This window comes from Mustela putorius, unplaced genomic scaffold (genome assembly GCF_011764305.1).
Source record: "Mustela putorius furo isolate JIRA1106 unplaced genomic scaffold, ASM1176430v1.1 tig00537335_pilon_pilon_pilon, whole genome shotgun sequence".
Lineage (NCBI taxonomy): Eukaryota > Metazoa > Chordata > Mammalia > Carnivora > Mustelidae > Mustela > Mustela putorius.
The window spans coordinates 4011742-4033429 of NW_025422457.1; the positions used below are offsets into that span (position 1 = coordinate 4011742).

Here is a 21688-nt window from a genome sequence, read left to right on the forward strand (position 1 = left end):
TCAACTTTAGACTGAGCCGTGACTCGGTGCTCACTGTGTGAACCCAGCCATGAGAGTCCGGGGATTCGGGAGCCTGTCATGGTGGTGCTGCCGACACTTCTCTCTGGCCTTGGGGTCCTCAGCAGCAGAGAGTGACTGGGGCCAGGTCATCCCCAGGGGCCTTTCCAGGACTAATATTTCATGCAGAGCTGTATAATCTATGGTCCTTATCGTAGAAACCTGTAAAGCACAGACATTTCTCTCCTGCTACAAAATCTTACCGTGAGGTGGAGCCAGGATAGGAGAGATTTTGGCTGGGCTCATTAAGCAGAGTCCCACTCAAGGCAGTGGGACTGGATAAACTGTTGGTGAGGCTCCCCCCAGCCCGGAAGCTTCCTCCCGGAGGCCATATTGCCTCCAGTTTCTGGTGTTTGCTGCCATCTGCTGGCCACTTCCTTAAAACCAGCTAAAAACGGAAATTGCGAGACCTGGATGCAGAGGAACCAGGGCAAGTAGGGAGTTGCTGATAGGCATCTGCCAAAAGTGTGCTTGCATGGGGACAGCATCCGCGTGTGCTGCGGGCTGTTACAGAGGAAGTAACGGACGTTTATTCATCTCAGCATCTATCTCTGCTTTGACAGTTGTGAGGCACGCCCTTGGTCAAGGTTCCGACACTGATGTTCTCCTGGGGTGTGTTCACTTTTTCAGCTCTCCGAGTCTTCCTCCTCATGTTCCTCTCTCCATTCCATGGACACAACTTCCTCAGGGATGTCGTCCTTAATGAACCCCCTCTCCTCCCCTCCGTCCTGCAACAACAACCCTAAAATTCACAAGCGCTCCGTGTCCGTGACGTCCATTACCTCGACAGTGTTGCCTCCCGTTTACAACCAACAGAATGAAGACACCTGCATAATCCGCATCAGTGTTGAGGACAACAATGGGAACATGTACAAGAGCATCATGGTAAGGCACCCAGACCCGCACCCTCACTCTTCTGCGTTCGCCCAAAGTGAGTACGCACCTAGATCTCCCTGGGTAGACACCAGTAATGGATTTATATACATCAAAAGATCTTTGTACCAGCAGTGTCCAGAAGATAGAGTTTCCACATCTTAAAATTTGCTAGAACTTACTCAGTCTGGTCAGTGTCACTTTTCTCAGAACAATCAATTTGGATAAGTGTAGAAATGTATTCTAGGAATGATGCCGCCCCTGCAGGCCTTCTCGGAAGTCTTCCTGGGGAGTCACATGCCTGCCTCTATCATGAACTCCCATACATCCTCAGCAGTCAGCTGTGTGCTGGCCCATTTTTCTCCTTTTGTTCTTTGGAATCAAACTCAGTATGGTGAATGATCAAGCTGGAGTGCAGTTTGAGTCCACGAGGAACAATGTTTACAAATGAAAATGAGACTGACTTTTTGTGTTTCTTTATAAAACTGTGATTCTGACACAATCTCCACAATGTTTGGAATTAATGGCGGGATTGTTGGAGTCACACAGGGCCTCTCCTGGTAATAACCTTGGGCATGTTGTTACAGGAAGAGACTCCTTCGTTTGTAGGACATGTAGGACATGTATTCAAGAGCACAGTCTCACTGGCAGTGAATCCCACGGCTCATTCTCTGTCTTCCCTTATCTTTGTCACTCGCCTTCTTGTGGGGGGGAAGGTCACTGAGGGCTTACAAGTTCAGCTTTGAACATGGCATAAGTGATATGGAGGTACTCGCTGTTTTCTCACATTCCAAAGGAAAGCTTTCCTATGTCATTCATCAAAACAGCGAAATATTTCTTGAACCTTGGTTGTGTGCTAGTCACTGGACCAGGCTCTGTGGATGGGGAGACGAGTGGGGCATCTCTGTCTTTGAGAAACTTACAATCATAAGGGAGATCATAAAGCATTACTGAAGCTGTACCCAATTCTCTAGTAGAGGTCAGACCAGATTGTAAAAGTCCTGCAGCCTTCCTGAAGGAGTTTATGTCCTCTAGGCAATTAGCATCTCATTGAAGGCCTTTAAATAGTGATCAGGTTAGCTCACGGGGATCAAGTAATTGACATTGTAGGGGTGGTCCTAGGGTGTGGGGTTGGATTGGAGGTGAGGAAGCAAGATAAGAAGTAGCTGTCATAGTCCCCATGGGAGATGATGGAGGACCTGAATGACAGCGGTGTGGCTGGAGATGAGATGGATTTTTGAAAGATTTTTATGATGTAGAATCTTAGAATCCATTAGTTTAGTCATCAACTTCAGGTTGCTGTGGTGGGTGATGAGGAAGAGGGAAAACTGAAGGCTGTCCAGGCAGCTTGGTGGTTGTTGGTCCTATCAAGTGAGGTATGAACTATCAGAGAAGGAGGGTTTGAGGGCACTGAAATTGGAGGGACCGGTGGGACATCCAGCTGGCTTTGTCTAATAGATGGGCAGAAACCCTGTTGGTGTCAGGCTGGTTCTGGGGTCAAATCTTGAGAGGTAGTCATCCGGACCACTGGGTGGATAGGACACTCACACAAGGAGTGAGAGAGAGAGATGGGGGAACCACCGGGAAACTGTGTCATCAGGTTATTATTGTGTTCTCTGTGGGGCTGCCTTGCGTGGGTTCTCTTACACACGCTGACCAGGTCCTACCTCGTAACTCTAAAGTGTCTGACATGAGAGTGAAGAGCTGTCATGTGTAATTCGGGGGACAGGTCTCTAAAACACCACGTGGAGCTAAAGAAACCAGACAGAGAATTACATGCTGCAGGAGTCTGCCCTTTCAAAAACAGGCCAAACTCACCTGTGGTATTAGAAGTGAAGCTCGGGGAAGAGGCACAGGGAGCTCCCTGCGTTCTGTATTTAAGGAACATGAAGGTGGCACTCCGCTGTCACTCCATACTGCGCCAACCATACACTAGCCTCCAGCCAGGTGTGGCGGCTGAGCACTGAAAATGGGAATAGTCCAAATTGAGATGTGCCGTGAGTGTAAAATATGCACATTTTGAAGACTTAGTACAAAAGAAAGAAAGAATTTCTCACTGGCAGTTTTTGTATGGATTACATGCTGAAACAATCGTTGGGATGTATTGGATTAAATAAGATATATTAAAATTAATTTCCCTTCTAAAAAGTTTTTTTAATATGGTTACTAGGCACTTAAAATTAGTAATGAGGCTCTCTTTGGTCTACTGGACGGTGCTGGTTCCGCCTGTCAGCCAAAGGCGGCGCTATTGAGTGTTGGTACTAATGTGATCCTCCCCTGCTCTCAGTACTTCCGATGGGACCGAGTAAGAAGTTCAGAGCTCACAAGTTCAGAGCTGGACTTGTGAGCCCTCAGTAACCTTCCCCCCCAAGGGAGGGAGGCCCTTGGCCCTGTCCCACCTCAGTTGGACACACCTGGGGAAGCTTAAGGTCAAGAAAATAAGGGTAGCCTGAGGTGGGTTTAAAGTTGACAACTCAGCCCAACATTGAACAACTGAACCATTAACATTAACTTAGCCTGACATACATCCCCAGAGTGGGGGCCTTTCTCTTTAGCTTTATGCTTCGGGTCCCGTTTGATCCAGCTGTGGGAGTATTTTCTTTAGACTATCAAAACACAGATTTCCTCTTCCAGAATTTGGTGTGCATCTATTTCTCCCTTGGAAATGAATACGCCGGATGTTTAATAGACAAATGAACAAGGTCTTTGTTGCTTACAAGAACCCCATTGTACTACATGTTGTTTATTGAGTCACAATAAACAGCTGCTGCTCCAGACCAAGGGAGACATCTAGGCCCTGTCCTCTGCGGGCTCTCGATGACAGTTTCTTGGAGCACATTCTTCCTCTCCTCCTCCTTTTCCTCCTTTCTCTGTCTTTCCTCTTACCTCCTGAGGAGAACAGCTTTTATTTGTAAGTAACAGTGATCCATGTTTTCTTATGCATCCTTTCTAATGTAAAGAAATCACTCAAAGGATGGTATAAATTTTTCCCCTTGCCCCAAGCGCCCTCCCAGTGGTTGGCTGATGTGCAGAGCTCCTGGGGAGAAAGTCAGAATCGGGGTTGAGGAGAACCATCGGGGTTGAGGAGAACCTTTACTTGTACATACAAGATGTTAGATTTATTATTTTTAAACCTTTAGAAGCTGATTTTTATTGAAGCCTAATTTACATACATTATATACACAGAACTTAAACATTTACTTCTATTATATCTGTAACTCCCACCCCAAACCTAAATAAAGAACACTTTTCATGTGTTCTCAGAATTCCCTGTGCCCCTTCCAGTCAGTTCCCCCCTTAGCCTTAATGAAGGTTAAGGTTTGTCTTTGTTAGTTTTCTAACCCCATAGATGAGTTTGGCCTGTTTTTCCAAGAATAGACTCCTGCAGCATGACATTGTTTGTTTTCTTGTTTTTTTGTTTTTTCTCACCCTGATGCTTTTGGGTCCACCCACATTGTTGTGTGTCAGTTTTTAGTTTATAGCGGCTGAGCTGTGTCTATCAGGAACGCAGTCCAGGCTTTTTGTCCACTTCCCTGTTCTCCCCTGCTGAGGGAGATTTGGGCTGATTCCACTTTGGGACTACTAGGAGCGAATCTGCCGTGAACATTTCTGTAGGAGAAGTCCTTTTGTGGACACAGGTTTTCATTTCTCTTGCTAAATACCTAGGAGCGCCATGGCTGGCTCACGGAGGAGTCCCTTGTGCTTTTTGAAATGGTTAGCGTGCAGAACTGGGACCATTTCTAACCCACAGGTTGTAACTGGTGCTGAACACGTCAGGCTAATTTCGGCCCAGGACCAAAACCCTGTGCATTTTTCACTATAGCCTCCTGTTTCCCCCCACCCTGGAACCTCAACCACTGTGGGGGAGATAGACAAGGAGAGGGGCGCACGTTCTGTTTTAGTAAGAGAAGATGCTTTGTCATGTGGCTACGAAGGGCGGAGCCGGGACTAGAACCCCGGAGTCCTGGCTCCTGCTCCTGTCTCATCCTGCTGGGCCTGCGGGAGACACACGGCAGCAAGAGGAGGAGGGCCCAGAGCACTCTCCCAGGAAGCATGAAGCGAAGTACCTAGAGACCCTTCCGTTGTCTTTCCAGCTGACGAGCCAGGACAAGACCCCCGCGGTGATCCAGAGGGCGATGCTGAAGCACAATCTGGACTCAGACCCGGCCGAGGAATACGAGCTGGTGCAGGTCATCTCAGAGGACAAAGGTGGGCGCGCTGCTTCTCGTGGCAGGGACCCCAGTCTTAGGAATCGGAAAAATGAATGCAATGTTTTTGTGCTTTTGTTTTGTTTTGTTTTAAGATTTTTTTGAGAGAGAGAGCACGAGCAGAGAGAAGAGACAGAGGGAGAGGGAGACGCAGGCTCCCCGCTGAGCAGGGAGCCTGATGTGGGGCTCGATCCCAGGACCCTGGGATCATGATCTGAGCTGAAGGCAGACGCTTAACCCACTGAGCCACTCAGGCATCCCTTTTTGGGTTTTTTTTAAATGGAACTAAGGAAGGGTTTTTAATTGTGCACGAGTGGTATTGTGTGGGGAACCCGTGTCATGACCTCCCTCCTAGAGAAGCACCTCAAGCTACCCTCGCCACAACCCTGTTTTTCCTACTGTTTTGCTGATCACCCTCCTGCCCATTCTCTGTAAACTGTGTATCAAGCCTTCTAGAAAGAGGTCTCTCCCTGTGTCTGGAGGTGGGGGAGAGGTGGGGCCTGTTGGGTCTTTGCAGCCGGTCGCACACCTCCTCTACCCAGAAATGTAAGTCTAAGTTGTACGTGCATCTGAAATGTAGTGGTCCTTATAATAATTTCTCATTTTTTTCAATGTCTTATGTGTGAGAGGTTTCTAGGTTTATCTTCCAGTTTATCTTTATTTGTGATTGACCTTCAAGTAGCCAAAGCTTCTAACTCCAGAATCTGAAGATTTTTTTTTTTTTAAGATTTTATTTATTTATTTGACAGAGAGAAGTCACAAGTAGATGGAGAGGCAGGCAGAGAGAGAGAGGGGGAAGCAGACTCCCTGCTGAGCAGAGAGCCCGATGCGGGCCTCGATCCCAGGACCCTGAGATCATGACCTGAGCCGAAGGCAGCGGCTTAACCCACTGAGCCACCCAGGCGCCCCAGAATCTGAAGATTTTTTTTCCAAATATTTTATTCACTTATTTGAGGGAAAGAGAGAGAGACAGAGGGAGAGCAGACTCCCTGTTGAGCAGGGAGCCCCACATGGGGATCGACCTTAGGACCTGAGATCATGACCTGAGCTGAAGGCAGACGCTTCCCCAACTGAGCCAGCCAGGTGCTCCTGGAATCTGAAGACTCAATACCTCACAGTTCCTGAGGCAAAGAACTAGTAATCATACTTCAGGATGCCTAGAAACCCACTGTTCACAGAAATTCCTTTTATGAAAATGCTGGGAAAATACTCACCCAAAATGTATCTACTTTTTGCTGGTTTGAATTGGGATTGTATTTGTCGAGAGGAGGAGACAGGCTGGTAGGTGTCTCCTCTGGACCCTGTCACCTCATAAAACTCAGTCACACTAAGTATCTTTCCAAGTGCAGTTGTTGACTGAGGCCAACCCCATCTGCTGGCAGACCCAACACTAACCGATTCAAGCATCTGAATGTAGGGCTGTTCACCGACGAGAAGCGCCCCCCTCATGACAAGAAGAATTACACAAGTTGGGGGTATGAGAGGGGAGCAGCTCTTCACACTCCATTTTGCCAACAGATCACCCAGGGCTGTGTCTTGAGCCCAGAGAACAGTGGCTGTACCTTTTCCTAGAGGTGAAAAGCTCTATCCTCTGATGAAATTATTTTTCAGTTACCTCTGAAGGGCTTCTCATTCGTTCAGCTGAGCCCTCGCTTGAGGGGCAAACCCATGTCAGTCATATCTTTTATTGTCATTACATGTAAAATTCGAAGCCTACAATGTAGTCTCTTGAGTTGGACCATATTGCCCACAAAACAACGCTAAGGTGAGGCCGATGAGTCTGAATAAGCAGGAGCCCTGAAGTGTAGTCTGGGCCCAGGTTTCTTCACTACTTGGGTGGGCTTTGGTGGGCTGTCTGACCTCCTGTGGCTGTGGTCCTTAGTGAAAAGGAGGCAGTACCCTCCTAGTTCTTCGTACATCACAGAGTGGCTGTGAGGATAACAAGAAATAAGGTGCCCACAAGTATTTGGAGGTGTGCTAAGTGACATAAAGCTGTGAGGTGAATTGTTACTGACCCAGGACTATGTAGGCAGGAGACTGGGGACACTTTAAGGGAGTTATTCTTTATAGAACATTTGTGAAAATGTACCAGAGTCACTTAGAACCTGATGGCATCAGTCCTGCTATAGAATTTCCGTGTTTGAAGTTGACATCGGCCTCGCTGAATCTGCAAGTAGATGCCCATCTATTGATGGCCTCCCCAACTCTGCTGCCACCAGTAGACTTGTCCTTCTTTTAAAATGAAAAATGAATTCAAATAACTTTGCTTGATGATTTTGTCTAACACTTGGCATTGTCCTTGTTCAGAAATTGCAGCTGTCTGGTTGGGAATCACTGGGGTAGATACAGTTTAAATGTTAACAGATACACACTGTCTTATTTGGATGCTGTATATTAAACTGGTTTGACTTGGGACTACTTCAAAAAATATCTCAACATTCCAAGTATCGAGAGTTCTGGAAAAACCTGTTGATTTTTCGTTTCTCCCCCATGTTGTTGGATCCTCTGGGTGTCTGAGAAAGGCCGCATGCTAGAGCAGGAAATCGACCATGGGAGGAAGGACGCCCGGGTTGGTGTCCCAACTCTGCCGCTGACTGGCCGCAGTCCTGGGAGTCTCATTCCATGTCAGTTGGCCTGTGTTTTCTACTCTACTTTCTTCTAGCTAAAATCGTCTGCAGTTGGTCATCTAGTTCATGGACCAGATTTCTAAGATCATATTTGTACTTAATTTTTTTTAAATTGGGATTGAGGAGTTGAGCAAGCCAATTTTGGGGACGGTAGTCATTGCCTGGTTCCATCCATAGCCCAGGGACACAGGGCCATAGTCCCTGCTTTGCGGCAGTGCTGGGCTGACCTACACCAGCTGACTGCCTTCTCTCTCCTGATCTCTTTCAGAACTCGTGATCCCGGACTCGGCCAACGTCTTTTATGCCATGAACAGCCAAGTGAACTTTGACTTCATTTTACGCAAGAAGAACCCCATGGAAGAACAAGTGAAATTGCGTAGCCGGACCAGCTTGACATTGCCCAGGACAGCTAAGCGGGGCTGCTGGAGCAACAGGCACAGCAAAGTCACCCTCTGAAGGGAGGGGCTGGGGCCCCCTTGCCGGCCAAAGGCGCTCCGGGGCTGAGAACAGGCCGTGGTGATCGCAACGACCATCCAGTGTTAGAGCATCGTGGTGAAGTCAGCTGGTATTTATTGAGTACCTCTGGTGTGCAAAGGCACGAGGATAGGCATTGTGGGGAGATTGGAGATGAGTTTGACAATGAAATGGATGAATGCTTCACTGGTTCTCTTTGACCTATTTGAGACTGAAATGCAAAATTACCCACTTTTATAAATATATATATGTACACATATTAGGGAAGTATGTGTGCATATATAAATATATGAGGGACTTATGGGATATTCTGGACTATGGAAAAACAAATTTGCACAATGGCCTGGGATGTCGAGGTCACTTTTTACAGGGAAATAGAACTGAAAACCGAGTCTCATACCTTCCAACTAAACCGAATCAATCCTAGGAATACAGAGTGTCCTTTGTGCCAGTATTATAAGAAGTCCAAACCGTTTTTATCAAGGGAGAAAACTTCCCTTTTCCAACAAGTGCCACCAGAACATCAGAGCTGCGGAGGCCGGGCGGCCACGGCTGAATGAAAGGCCACTTCAGGAAGGGTTTGGATAAGCCAGTGGCTTTCGACCTCTGCCCGCATCTGCCGCCTTCTGCGACCCCAGGGGGCAGAGGGCGACAAGGAGGCCCATCTGACCCACCAGTTCTGCCATCGTGACACCTCTGGAGTCAACATAAGCCCATTTTGATTTCTGGCACTGTGTTCTGCCCCCTCCCTGACCCCAACAAGCAGATCGCAGTCCTGACCGCACAGATAGCCATGCTCTTGGGTACCCTCTCACTCAGAAGAGAAAGCACAAAAGAACGGTGACTCATTTGGACTCTTACCCGTCTCGGAATGCCACTACTTCGTTGCCATTTCTGATCGCCTTCTTCTGCATGTAGAACTGTACGTCTGGAGTGTCTCGCCATCTGGATCGTCGAACCTCGCTGTGACGTACAATGTGTTCCTCAGGTGTAGAAATTCCTACTTGCGATGGACTCTGTCGGATCATTTTGAGGCTGTGAAGCTTTCTGAACAGCGAGTGCTCTGTCAGCCCCCCCTCAGAAGAGGTTCCCCGCTCACAGCAGCGTCCTGTTTTACCTACTAACCTTTATAGCATTACTGTGCCTACTCCCGGGGAAAGAAACGGGGCCACGTATATCATTGAGATCATTTCTAATGAGGTACATTTCTTTCACATGGAATCAATAACATTTTTTTTTCAGGTCCCCACAGTTGCCATCACAGTGTTACTGTTAAATGACATTTTTGTCTCTCGGAACACCATCACCCTCTCCCTTACAAATTTGAGCTGTGCTGGGGTTTGACCTAAAAAGCCATAATGTGGGATATCGACATGTGTAAGAAGCACTTTCAGAATGTCCTTTTTAAGAAAAAAACAAATCTCAAAATATCTGTTTTTATTCCAAAAATAAAGAGAACCAACCCAGATACAAAGTATAGATTGTAACATGAAGCTTTTTTTTTCTTTTTTCCTGATCCCGTTAAGATGGCTCCCAAAGGTTATGTGAGATTTCTGTCATGTAAATAGCCATATGAAATCTGCAAGAAACACCAGGGAAGTTTAGAGACGTGTGGCGGTGGACCAAAGAATGAGCCAGGAAGGCCTCACATTTCCTTTAGGTCTTTCTAGCAGCTTAGACCATGCATTGGAAGACCGACCGGGTTTCAACTGGTTGAAAAGCACTTTCTTCGGTTTGCAAGGCTCGTCCGATTTGTGCTTCTGTGCTTGGAGAAGAGATCGCCAGGGTGCTAGACATCGTGGAGATTGAAGTAAACGTAGCCTCAGCCTGAATTTCTTGGTTTGCAGGTCGCAAAATATTAGGACCGTTGGCCTGATTTAGGGTGTGGCTGCGAAGACCTAAGTGTTGCGCCCGTGTGCTCGCCCTCTGTATTGTACTGTATATGTAGAGTCTAGATTTATATACTGCAATGTAAAAATATATATATATATATTTTCCTTTTTTAAAGACAATGGAAATTCCAAGTAGATAAAACATAGCCTCATTTATTTAATGCCACTTTCAATGTGTTAAATTTGTTTCCTGGTGGACAGCCGGGTAATGCTCTTAGCTGCTCGCATGCTTATCTTTCTGCATCTCCATCGTCTGTTTACCTTTTGGTTAAACTAATAAACTGGTTTGGGACTTGGTTGGCCTGTGCTGCCGGACCCCAAGGGATCGTATCTGGAGTATTCATCAGGTGGTTCTGGGATCCAGGTGTGTCCGTAAGCTGGTTGGAAGCGCACTCGGGCTCGGCTGGAGGGAGCAGAGGGGGGAAGCCAGCCAGGGACAGAGTTGGGACGGGGTCCTCTCCACTGCGGATGTCACCGGCATTGGAGGGAGAGAGGGACATCCTCAGGAAACTGCAGTCTGCTACGCTGCCTTGCCAGGTTGCTGCTCTTAGGAGTCATGTGGGAGGGAACACTAAAAGACAAACCTGAACTTAGGATCCAGGGTAGTCCTTGGCCTCCTTTCCAAGAGCCTCTTCCCTGGTCTGCAGTTGCTGCCATCTGTGTAATTCCTGAAACCATCCACGGTGCTGTAGAAGGGCCTCTATGGAGGGGCGGACGGAAGGAAGGCTTTCGCAAAAGACCATCAGAATCAGGCCAGCTTTCCTCAAGAGAAGCACATGATTGTCATTTCATCATATTTCCAAAAAGTTTGCAAAATTACTTCCCTTTGAATTCTTATATGGAGCCAAATCATCAAATTTTCTGGACCCTTGTAGGATTTTGGAGAGAGCCAACTGGGTGTTTTAATCACTGGTAATGTGGACAGGAAAAAGAAAAGGATTTCTACCTCTGGCACTAGGTGACTATCTTTTCAAGATCATTCTAGAACACTGGTCCCCTTGTTTTGCCTCTTTCTAGAAACTGGGATTGGTTACTTTCTGCCCAAAGAAATAGTGTCTTAAAACTTCCCTCTTTGGAGCCTTTTCAAATCCCTCACGCAGCACAAGACCATGAGGAGGCAGACAGTAGTGTTGCATCCCTGATAACCATGGTATCAAGAAGGTTCCCTGGTACCCATCGTCTTGTTCTACAGGTGCTGCTGCGGTGGCCCTGGTTACAGCAGGTACCCCCATTTCAACAATGAGAAGGGATTTCTGTCGTGTTTTGCATTCCCGTTTCCTCTAAAATCTCTCTGAGAGCAAAAGACTTCTGGAAGGGAGGAAGGGTTAGACTAGGTTTGGTTGAGCTGAGGTAACAAACCATGAAACCTCAGTAACTTAAGACAGTTCTGTATTTCGTCACGTTGTGGTATAATGCAAATCAGGCAGCTCTCCTGAGGGGCTCACAGTGGCTCCAGGATCCAGGCAGCGTCCATCTTGCCACCCTTCCATCTCGGGCTTTCCTTCAAGTGACAGTGATGGTGGTGGAGGGAACTCCCACTGCTCCTAACTGCCCCAGACTAAGGTCACGTGCCACTTCTATGCACAGTCCACTGGCCAGTCTGTGGCCCTGATCTAAGTGCAGGGGCGTGAGGGGGGATGTGGGAAAACGTCTGGAGTAGTGCGGGGCATTAACTATCTCTGCCACAAAGCATTAGTAGGGTGCATGGATCTGTCTTCTTTTCCATTTGGATTTGGAACACGGCAATGAGGACTTGAGGTGGGGCTGAATAGAGCAAAGGAAGGGTTCACGAAAGAGAGGAGCTCAAGGGAGAAAATACCAGAAAGAGTCATTCAATTTTGTCCAGAATTGGACTTAACAAAATTTCTGTTTAGCTTTTTCGCTACAGTGACCACCAGTTTACATGCTTCTAATTGTGGTTCCCTACTTTGCCTAAACTAGGAGTCACTTTATGGATGTGGTTGTATGTCAAGTTACAAGAAAAACCTAGAAAACTGAAAGAGTTTACACATAAACCATGAGATAGACAGATTTAATTCTTACAGACTCAAATTTTGAAATCCACGATTTTGGTGTGATCTCTCAGGACCCCTACCCAGAAAACTGGGAAAGGAATTCACTTATTTAACAGTTTGAGGAATACGGTGAATTTAACGTTTCCTTAAGAGTTGAAAGCCAGGGGCGCCTGGGTGGCTCAGTGGGTTAAAGCCTCTGCCTTCGTCTCAGGTCATGATCTCAGGGTACTGGGATCAAGCCCTGCATCGGACTCTCTGCTCAGCAGGGAGCCTGCTTCCTCCTCTCTCTCTCTCTCCCTCTGCCTACTTGTGATCTCTGTCTGTCAAATAAATAAATAAATCTTTAATTTAAAAAAAAGAGTTGAAAGCCATATTCTAAACACACTCAGTCCCCTTGGATTATGGATAACAGGGGCCAAGTCCCAGAGCTGTCCAGTCAGTGGCTCAAGGTGAGGGGCAGTACTCTAAATTATCAGAACCCCACTGTGTGCTTGCCACACTGGGCACCGAATCCAGAAGGCTCTCCTGACAGATATTCCTCCACAGCCTCCTGGACTGGAAGAGAATGCCTGGAGTCTGTTGGCTCCATCCCCAGCCTTCCGGCGATGGGAATTCACACGAGCTGTCTTGGATCGATGGGCATCTAGTTGTTTCTTTAAAGACCCCAAGGAACGTCCTGCCGCTGCTCAGAGCACTGCTACCTATTTTCGTGGCCTTATCCCGCCTCACAGATGAAGAAACAAAGCCAAAAGGGTTAGGATTACGTCAGATCCCCAGCTACGATTGGAATCCATTTCTGATCCATGAACTTGGCCCTGGCCCCCGCTCCTCCCCACCCACCCTCCCCCGCCCAAAACGGGTACGGAGTCACCTGCAAAAAGCACCAAATGGATGAGGAGCTCAATGGGAAGTGGGCGTGACCGGGGCTTGGCTGCCACCCAGGAGCTCCGGACCTGGCTCCGCCTCTCCGTAACCCAGTTACCAGCCCCCAAGTACTTCATCTCGGCTTCTCAGAAGCAGTCATTTTTATTCCCACCATTGTTTAAGCCCAAAGCTTCAGTTTGTGATGCAGTTCTAATTTCTCACACAAAGGACACCAATAAATAAAATTTTTTTAGAAAGTGAATAAAGTGTTTTGGCTTGCGGCAGCCATTAAAAAAGAGAAAATCAAGACCCCGTTTTCAGAATGGGAAAAGCATTCCAGGTGAGACCGTTCGCTCGCGCCAGACACGTATTTGTGATCCCGGGGTATACAGTATCTGACACCCACGCCTCCGGCCAAGTGTCCTCAAGTGTCCAGGTTGGTCCGCTGGTGGTCGGTATGTGAGATGTCATAGGTGTGGGGTTGGGGCTGCCAGCTCCATTGTGTCCCGGACTCGGTGTGAGAGAGAGAAGCAGACGCAAACGTGAGGTGTTGGTGAGAACAGGAGCAGGACAGACTGTGCACTGCTGGCTTTGCGTGGAGCTGGAGAGCGGGTCCCAGGCCACGCACTACCTCACGTATGTCGCTTAATTTAGCTATTGTCTCATCTGGAAAGTAGGGATTGGTAATAAAAGCTTGAGGTTCACATAGCATTAAATTGTACCACCCAGGTCGAGAAAGTACTTTTCACTTTGTCCCATACTCCAAGAGTTGGCTGCTGCTATTCCCAGGAAGCTTCTGGCCTAAGGTCGTCCCTTCCCTTCGACCCCCCACCCCAGGGGTGAGCTGCCCCACGGTACAGAGCCACACGGCCCCAGACGTGGGATGTGGGGAGTGTGAAGACACCCTGGAAAGCCTCACCTGCGGCCGCTCTGGGGAGACAAGACCCCCGGGGCCTGTCCACAGCCGAGGCCGGTCCACCGCCGAGGCCCGGGAGCGCGCGGAGGTGGGTGGGCCCGGCCGCCATGATGGTGGCCTCTGCAGCTGCGCGCCGCCATGGGAGCGACCTGTTGGTGAGAAGCCGCCCTGTCTGAGCTGGGGGTCCCTCTCAGGAAAGCTCAGCCACTACACAGAGTGGGTGGGGTCTCCCGTGAGGGCCTCCATTGGATTTCTTCTGCAGTTGGGGGACAGTTTTCTTACAGGAAGACCCCACACCCTGCTCCTATGTCCTCCTCCGTCTGTGCTCACATGGGCCCTGTGCTCTCCCTGGGGAAGGGGTTCTCTGTGCCCATGGGCGTGAGTAGGGATGATTTCAATGCACAAGGAGGCACTGCTTTTCCATGGGTTTGGGGAGGTGGGAGGCGGGTTGGGAATCCATCACAGGGAGGACAGGCATCCGGCCCCTTCCTCTGGTTCCTCTACAAGCCCTTCAGCTCAGCAACACCTGGGCTGCTGTGAGCACCCTGCGCTCTCCCGTCTACTCTCCACCTGCCCTGCATGCTTTTTCCCTCTGGGTCCCTCCTTCCTTCTCCTGGCTGGCACACCAGCCTCACTTTCTCTGCTGTGGGGCCTGAACTTGGCTCTTGCTCCCCCTTGCAGTTTGCTCCCGGGCTGAGTGTGCATGGCCTGGAAGCCACCACTACCCTCTCCTCTCAAATTCCTTGCCCCCCCCCCCACTCCCCTCGTGCACACTTCCTCCCTGGGCCCAGTCTGAACAATCACAGCCCCTTCAAGTCTTCACAGTCAGGGCAGGTGGTTTCCAAAGCAGCTAAGGCCCCGCAGATGATACCGTCAGCACTCAGAGGTCCCAACTCCTGCCGGGGCTGTCTGGGGGCCTTCTCTAAACTGTCAGCTGTGTTGTGGGAGAGGACGCTATGTTGTCGATTATCTTCTAAGCTTCTCTGAAGACAGGAGAGCGCACCACCCACTGCACTCTGAAGATAAATTTCCCCTGGGAGCAAGAGCCCACACGTCTGCCCAGCCTCCCCTAGAATGGGAAACAGCAGAGAAACCCCCTCTGGGCCAGCGGGGGCTGCAAAGCTGGGCCCCAGAATTGCTCCAACATGAGATTTTATGAAAAACGCCCATTCCAGAGGCAGCCAAACTGAAAAAAAAAAAAAAATACAGAGAGGGACATAAAAAGAAACCCAGCAAATTAATAATCAGGACAAAACCAATGCTTAGAGATGATTCTTCATTGTTTCCATCCTTTTCGTGGGTAGACAGGAGGATGGCCGTGGGCCAGTGCAGCTCAGCTGGTGTCACCCAACGGACCTGAGCAAAGATCATCACAAGAATTAACCGATCTATGGGTGGAAGGAAAATTCCAGGCCATTTTAGGTAAATCCACAGAACGGAAGGAAGCCATTCTCCTGCCCAGCCACACATCTTAATGGAGTCACCTGCCTTGGAATCCCATTTAGTGCTGACTAATTCTGTCAATACATTCTTCCTGAAAGTTCACCTGAACTCTTTATGCTATGATTCAAGCCACACCCTCTTACTCTGTGCTCCTAAGAAGAGGGGCACCATTTTCTGTGTCAGCTCCTAGGACGCAGGGCACTAACCCACCATCATCACTTCTCTCTTTTCCAACCAGCCAGCAAGGACTTCCTGGCCACCACCCATCAGACTCTTCAACCTTGTCTCATGGCCCTGTGTCAACTCCAGACTGCCGTCAGCCTGTCCACAGACAGACCCCCTCACATGCCAGTGCCTTCTCCTGGCCCTCCTCCCTCTGTCACATTTAATCAGACCATCCAGGAGGGAAGGTTCTCTCTAAAATAACAAACCTCACCTCAACACATAAAACATGGGCATAACCATAATCTCCAGGGCAGCCTGTTACAGTTTCCTGTCACCCATGACACGCTATTTTCTGATCGAATGACCAGCCTCATTTTGACTTTCCCTTTCTCATTAGTTAACTCCTCAGTGAACTGATTTCTTGTCAATCGTGGATATCACTTTTTTTTTTTTTTTTTTTTTTAAGAAGACTACATGCTCAGCACAGAGCCCAACCTGGGGCTTGAACTCACAACCCTGAGATCAACACCTGAGCCGAGATCAAGAGTTAGATGCCTAACTGACTGAGCCACCCAGGAACTCCATCCATGGATATCACTTCGGGATCTTTTCTCTACCACTTTGTTTACTTGGGGAGAATGTCTCACACTGTAGGAGCCTCTTGGGAAGACTCACCTTTACCTTACACTTTATTTCACCGTAAGGGAAAAGACCCAAGTTTGTAGCTGAATGGGAACTATCTCTTGTTTTGGCGCCAACATTTTCCTGGAAACGTCTGCATTATCTTCAGGAAAGAAACCAAACCTAGCATTCCCCCAGAAACAATGGCCTCTGTACTCATGACAGATGATAGCCCAGGGAGGGCGGGTAAGGGCCTTGTCATCATGATAGGGTCTCCATCTTGCTTCCTGTCACCTGCCCCAACACATCCCTGACGTCTCAGAACCTCCAATCCCCCGTCACTGCCCAGAATGCCCCTTCCCAATCCCACACCTTTGCAGTGCCTAGAACACATCTGAAATTTTTTTTTTTTTTTTTTTTTTTTTTTTTTTTTTTGCCCCAGGATTAAGTTCTTTGGCCCTGGACAAGCTGGTATCTTTTGATGAATGGTTAGACTGACTTATAGTACAAAACTATAAGACAGGCCCTCCCGTCACACCTTCCCACTGGGGACTCTTATCTTTCAGTAGCCTAGAAAATTTTTCTGCTTACTCTCCTCTACCCAGCAGCCTAAAACAACTCCCATGGACAGGAAGGTCAGTGACCACCTTTTCTTGTCCTCCATGGGGGTGAGCAGCCCTGATGGTCATCTCTGGCCTCCGACATCCTTGGTCCAGAGCACACTGGAAAGGTCCACCAGCGATGGCCATCGGCCGGTGTCGGCAGAACCAGTGAACAATCACAGTGATGAGCTATTTTTTTTTTTTAATTTTTCACCAAGATCTCTAGAAGGCAAGTCGTTTATCACTTCCCCTCCCCGCAATGACACAGCGTGACAGACAGTGCAGGATGCTGGGATGCCGGCTCTTCTCGTGCCCCAGAGCTCCTGCAGGAGGCCCCAGGGAGCCCAAAGCAAGACCCATGAGGTGTGTCCTCTGCAGATCGTAGGTGCTCAGTCCACACTCAGTAGCACCAGCACCGCTGATGTCCTCATAGTCCAGAAGAGTCCACCTTGGATCCCTAGATCCAGAGAGCGGTCCAGATCGGGATTTCAGACCGGGGTTATCTTCCAGAGGCAAAGAGCAGGTGCCATGGCCGAGGCAAAGTCTTCTGACGCTGCCAAAGGCAAATGACTGAAGACCAGAGGGGAGGCAGGAAGAATAGCGAGGTCAAGGAACCCCGGGATTATGGGAGAGACGACTTTTTAAAAACAAACGCGGTGTGCGGAGCACAGTGTTCACAGCAAAAGAGCACTGCTTGGGATCCCAGACCTGAGCAGGCGGAAGCAAAGGCTGGGCTAACAAAGCCAGAACTTGGTTCACAGTAGACAGTCCTAATCTACAATTCTAGAATTTAAGATCAATATCTTTTAAGAACAAGAATTCATAACCCCATCAGACCAGCTGACAGCAAAAGGAAAAAAAGAATGTTCTCCATTAAACAAAACCACACAAAAGTCCACGCAATCTTTCTCCACTCCCAGTCTCCCGACCACCTCCCACCCTCTTAAAAAAAAATATTGTGAAAGTCAGGCACACTGGCACGCACGCAGATTTACACAAACAAAATACAAAATAACCCAGGAAACCTTAGAGATCACCTAAGTGTTTTTCACTAGCTCCCCAGATGTTCCTTCTGTTTTTCTAGGAAAAAACAAAAAGCGTCAGGCTCTGACAGGTATGCCTAAGCATAAAGACTGAGGCCGACCGAGATCCCCTTCCTCAGCCTCCTTGCTTACTAGTCAACGTGGACTAGTATCGACAGTAAGTCAAGAATGAGGGCCAAGGCTGGTGTTCGTGGAAGGTGAGCTGCCTTGTTGTCCCACAGCCCGGGGGCCCTCACCGGGGAACGCTAAGCCAGGTTCACGTGGCAACCTGCCCGTGGGCTCTGCTCCAAAGCGTGAAGCTCACAGAGGAGTGTGTGGGGAAGCTATTTCTGGAGGCAAAGTCTTACTGCTTGCAGGAGGACGAGCACAAACCTGAGGCAAACCATCTTGAGATATCTGAGGAACACAGATTGCGGAACTGGCAAAGAACATGTAGCCCAACACTGCACTTTCCAGAAAATCACTCTATGAGGAAAGCGGGGAGGGCATCGATCTTTCCAGGAGGCCGATTCCAAGAGTTTCCCTGGTCGTTGGCCTAAATCAGTGGAGCCGTCCACTGTTTCTGACCAAGGTCTGTCATCTGAAACGCAAAAACATTTGTTTCCAGATGGTGAGACTCTCCCACTCCACAGGCCTCCCTGAAGAGCTGGGCTGGGAAATGCGGGAGAACCAGATCGCATACTTGGGGCTCCCCGGGGCGCAATGAAAGCTTGAAAAATCTGTTTCTCAGCCTTATCTTACAGGCCTCCCCCCTACGTTTTATAGAATAAATAATTCAAAATCGAATGTAAAACTCAGGCAAGGAAAGTTGCTGGCCTAAAAATGTGCTCTGCCTCTTAAGAGTGACTCATAAAAGTCACACTCACAATTCGTTCCCAGGCTCAGGCGTGGAGAGGCGCGCGAGACGTGCCGCGGCAGCACAGGGTGCCCTGGGACAGAAGACACCAGCGAGACCCCAGTCCGAACTCTTATATATTAAATTTATCTTCATAAATAGAGCATCCTAACTCAAGTGACCACAATAGAAGGCCAAAATCTGAGTTCTTGTTTTCCTCAGAGATCTACACAAACCTTCAAATGTCTACTAAACTCTACCCACATGGCAAACTTGAGGCCTCTCTAGGAGAGCTTCAGTCGCCATGGTAGTCAAAGGCCAAGTTTCAGACAGACCGAAATACCCACCCCTATTGGATAACGAGGACTGAGATGAACAGCTCACGTTGGCTCCTGAGAGAATTCCTTTAAACCAACGCCCAATTAATTTGCTTTCAAACGATTTGACCCCCCTCCCTTGCAAACATGTTACATACACAAGGTTTCAAGGTCACACCTATGATATGAAATGGGCCCATGAGACCAACGGATGTGGTCTAGTTGGCTCAGCTGCCTTGCCTGCCCGTTTGTTGACTTGACTACCTTTCTCAGGGATGAGTCCCTGGGCCATACTGTTCATCCTTAATGTAGGAAGCAGTATCATACCGATAAAGACGAAGGGCTGGGTATCTGGGTTGAGGTTTATCTTGATGGTTGCCTTAAAGCCTATCTTCTAGCCATCTTGGGAAATTTGGGTTAAGTTTCCCTCTTATCCTCCCCTGTCAAAAGTATATCCATTTTGCTCAATCACAGTAGACCACTTTGGTTAGAGGACTGTGACCACTACAAGACACTGGAGCAAACAGATGAACAGCCCATTGGAAAAATCGAGGGTGGGGAATCCCCCATGGAGACTTCATAGCTCATCCCTCGAAGGCACTGTGTCCAGGGAGGTTGGCGACGGCAGGGCCTCTGTGTTCTTGGCGTTGCGGTGGATGTGACCTTGCTTCCGGGACTTCCAGGAATGGGTCCTATCCCAGTCAGTGGCTACTGTCTCATTGTCCCAGATGGTCGAGGTCTCCGTGTCACTCAGATACCCAGGCTGGCCCGTGTAGTGCGTGGGGTAGATGAGCAAGGGTTCCGCGGAGAAGGCCTTCAGGTCCCTGGGTTCATAATACTCCTTGTACTCAGCTCTGCAAACAAGAGGAGTACGCGTGCGTGAGTGAGGGGCTTCGACATTTAGCAAATGGTGCGGGGCAGGAAGGGCAGAGAGGCCGTGCTGGTCAGCTCTTACATTGTCATGAACATCTCTGATGATTTTTCAAGTTGTGCCCTTTGGGGAAACATTTAGTCTACAAACACAATAGAAGTTTCTTTAAAAGTTTTCAAATGATCTAAACAAACACGCAAAAAGAAAGGTTATTTCTGATGTATTTGGTTGGATTCCGCTAAAAGATGAATTTCAGGTCTCACTCTAAAAGCTAAGAATTATGCTCTGTCGGACCATCCTGAGAGATAAAGGTGATCACTTTGCAGAAGATGCCCTATTCTTGGATTAATAAATCAGTTGAAATCTGAACAGCAGTGGTGGGATAAGTCACACAGTTAGGCTTGGAGGTACGCCAACTTGGCTTTGCATCCCAGCACCCTGTGGGTGTGAAGGGGAGGATGACTCACTCCCCCTCCCCCATGCGGATTATGCGAGGTGACATCTGCTTGGCTCCTAGCTCAGTTAGTACAGTGTAGGCGTTAGCTTCCTGTCTGTCACAGGGATGATGGTGACCTCCATATTCCTGATAGGACATGGATATAAAGTCAGTGGTATCAAAGCAGGTGAGGACACCCATCTTCACCAAGGACAGGGACAAAATAAGTCAGATGCAGGACACAAATTCTTAACTAGTGAATGAAGCCCAGTTAGTAAAGAGATCACCTGGCAACCGAAAGAAGGAGCCAAGGTAGAACCTGGGCTCCTGCTCCATTAATGAATTTAGGACTCATTGATTGAGAAGCTACTATGGGTAAAGTTGGGATTAGGTTTTCAGGACATGGGGATGTGAGACTGTTCCTGCCTCAGTGGGCTCACAGGTTAGTGGGGAGACTGACAGATAACCACACATCTCCATATCCTTCAAACAACGCTAGGTCTGAATAAGGTCCTGTGTTAGGGCAACCTTGAGCGTCACCCTGACCGCCTTCTTCCATGGACACCCTGCTCAGGGGCCACCTCCCACCTCCCCAAGACTCAGACACACTGCTGTGATTGCAGGTCTCACCGTACATCACGAGGACTGCTCATGAGTCTCAATTCCCAGCCAGACTATGAGCTCTTCAGGGAGTGGGACCCCTGTCTGGCCAACAAGTACACTCAATGGACTGAAAAATAAACTGAATGCTTGAAGGTGCTCAGGAAGATGACCTTCAGTTTCACCTTCGGGTGTGTGAGTTTATGGAAATGAGAAGATCAAAAACAAGGGAGGACTGAGCACAATATGTCTGGGTAAACTACATACTGGGTTTATTCCAGAGGAAGCCCCCCCAACCCCGCTGCTAAGCCTCGGCTTCCCCAGCTCTAAAAGGGGACAGTTACTCTGGTCAGCCTTTCTGAGTCATGATTAGGGGAAGATCATTTAGGAAAGCAGCGCAGCTTTAGAAAACACCAGGCACTACTGAGAACCCGAGGAGCACGACATACGAGTGGGGTGTGCCCGCGACGGGCAGGCAGCGTGGGGAGACTCACACAGGATGCTTGTTGTACATGACTGGCAGGAACTCGTCCACTGGCAGCATCTTCCCGAAGGGATCAGCTCCAACCAGCTTCTGTGCTCCTTCCAGAGAGATGACATAGCCCAGCGTCCAGTAGGAGTAGTCGGCTTCGACCAGATTCCCCACGTTGGGCACCGCTTTCTCCGGCTCCTTCACCTGCATCCTCTTCCTGCCGATATAACTAGAAGAGAGCGGATGGAAGAGCAAAATCCCTATTTGAATATCAGACCTCTGGAAGAACAGAGCACAGGTTTTGCAGATTCTTTTGAAAGCTGGGACCCACTGTGTCTTACACCAAAAGTATCACCA

The 21688-nt window shown here is 48.7% G+C and overlaps 2 protein-coding genes across 7 annotated transcripts in view; one reads left to right on the forward strand and one right to left on the reverse strand.

Annotated features, from left to right (window-relative positions):
* Positions 1-10461, forward strand: part of RGL1 (ral guanine nucleotide dissociation stimulator like 1) — a 165186-nt gene extending 154725 nt beyond the window's left edge. For all 6 annotated transcript variants that reach the window (XM_013064222.1, XM_013064224.1, XM_004767942.3 and 3 more), the window contains 3 exons: positions 688-942; positions 5025-5139; positions 8034-10461. In XM_013064222.1, the coding sequence (XP_012919676.1) occupies positions 688-942; positions 5025-5139; positions 8034-8221 (558 nt within the window). In that variant the 3' untranslated portion in view covers positions 8222-10461. The remainder of the gene's footprint in view (positions 1-687; positions 943-5024; positions 5140-8033) is intronic.
* Positions 10462-16942: 6481 nt separating this feature from the next.
* Positions 16943-21688, reverse strand: part of COLGALT2 (collagen beta(1-O)galactosyltransferase 2) — a 102293-nt gene continuing 97547 nt past the window's right edge. Inside the window, exons 11-12 of the mRNA XM_045074320.1 lie at positions 21354-21560; positions 16943-19806 (exon numbers count right to left, since the gene is read on the reverse strand). Of these exons, the coding sequence (XP_044930255.1) occupies positions 19530-19806; positions 21354-21560 (484 nt within the window). The 3' untranslated portion in view covers positions 16943-19529. The remainder of the gene's footprint in view (positions 19807-21353; positions 21561-21688) is intronic.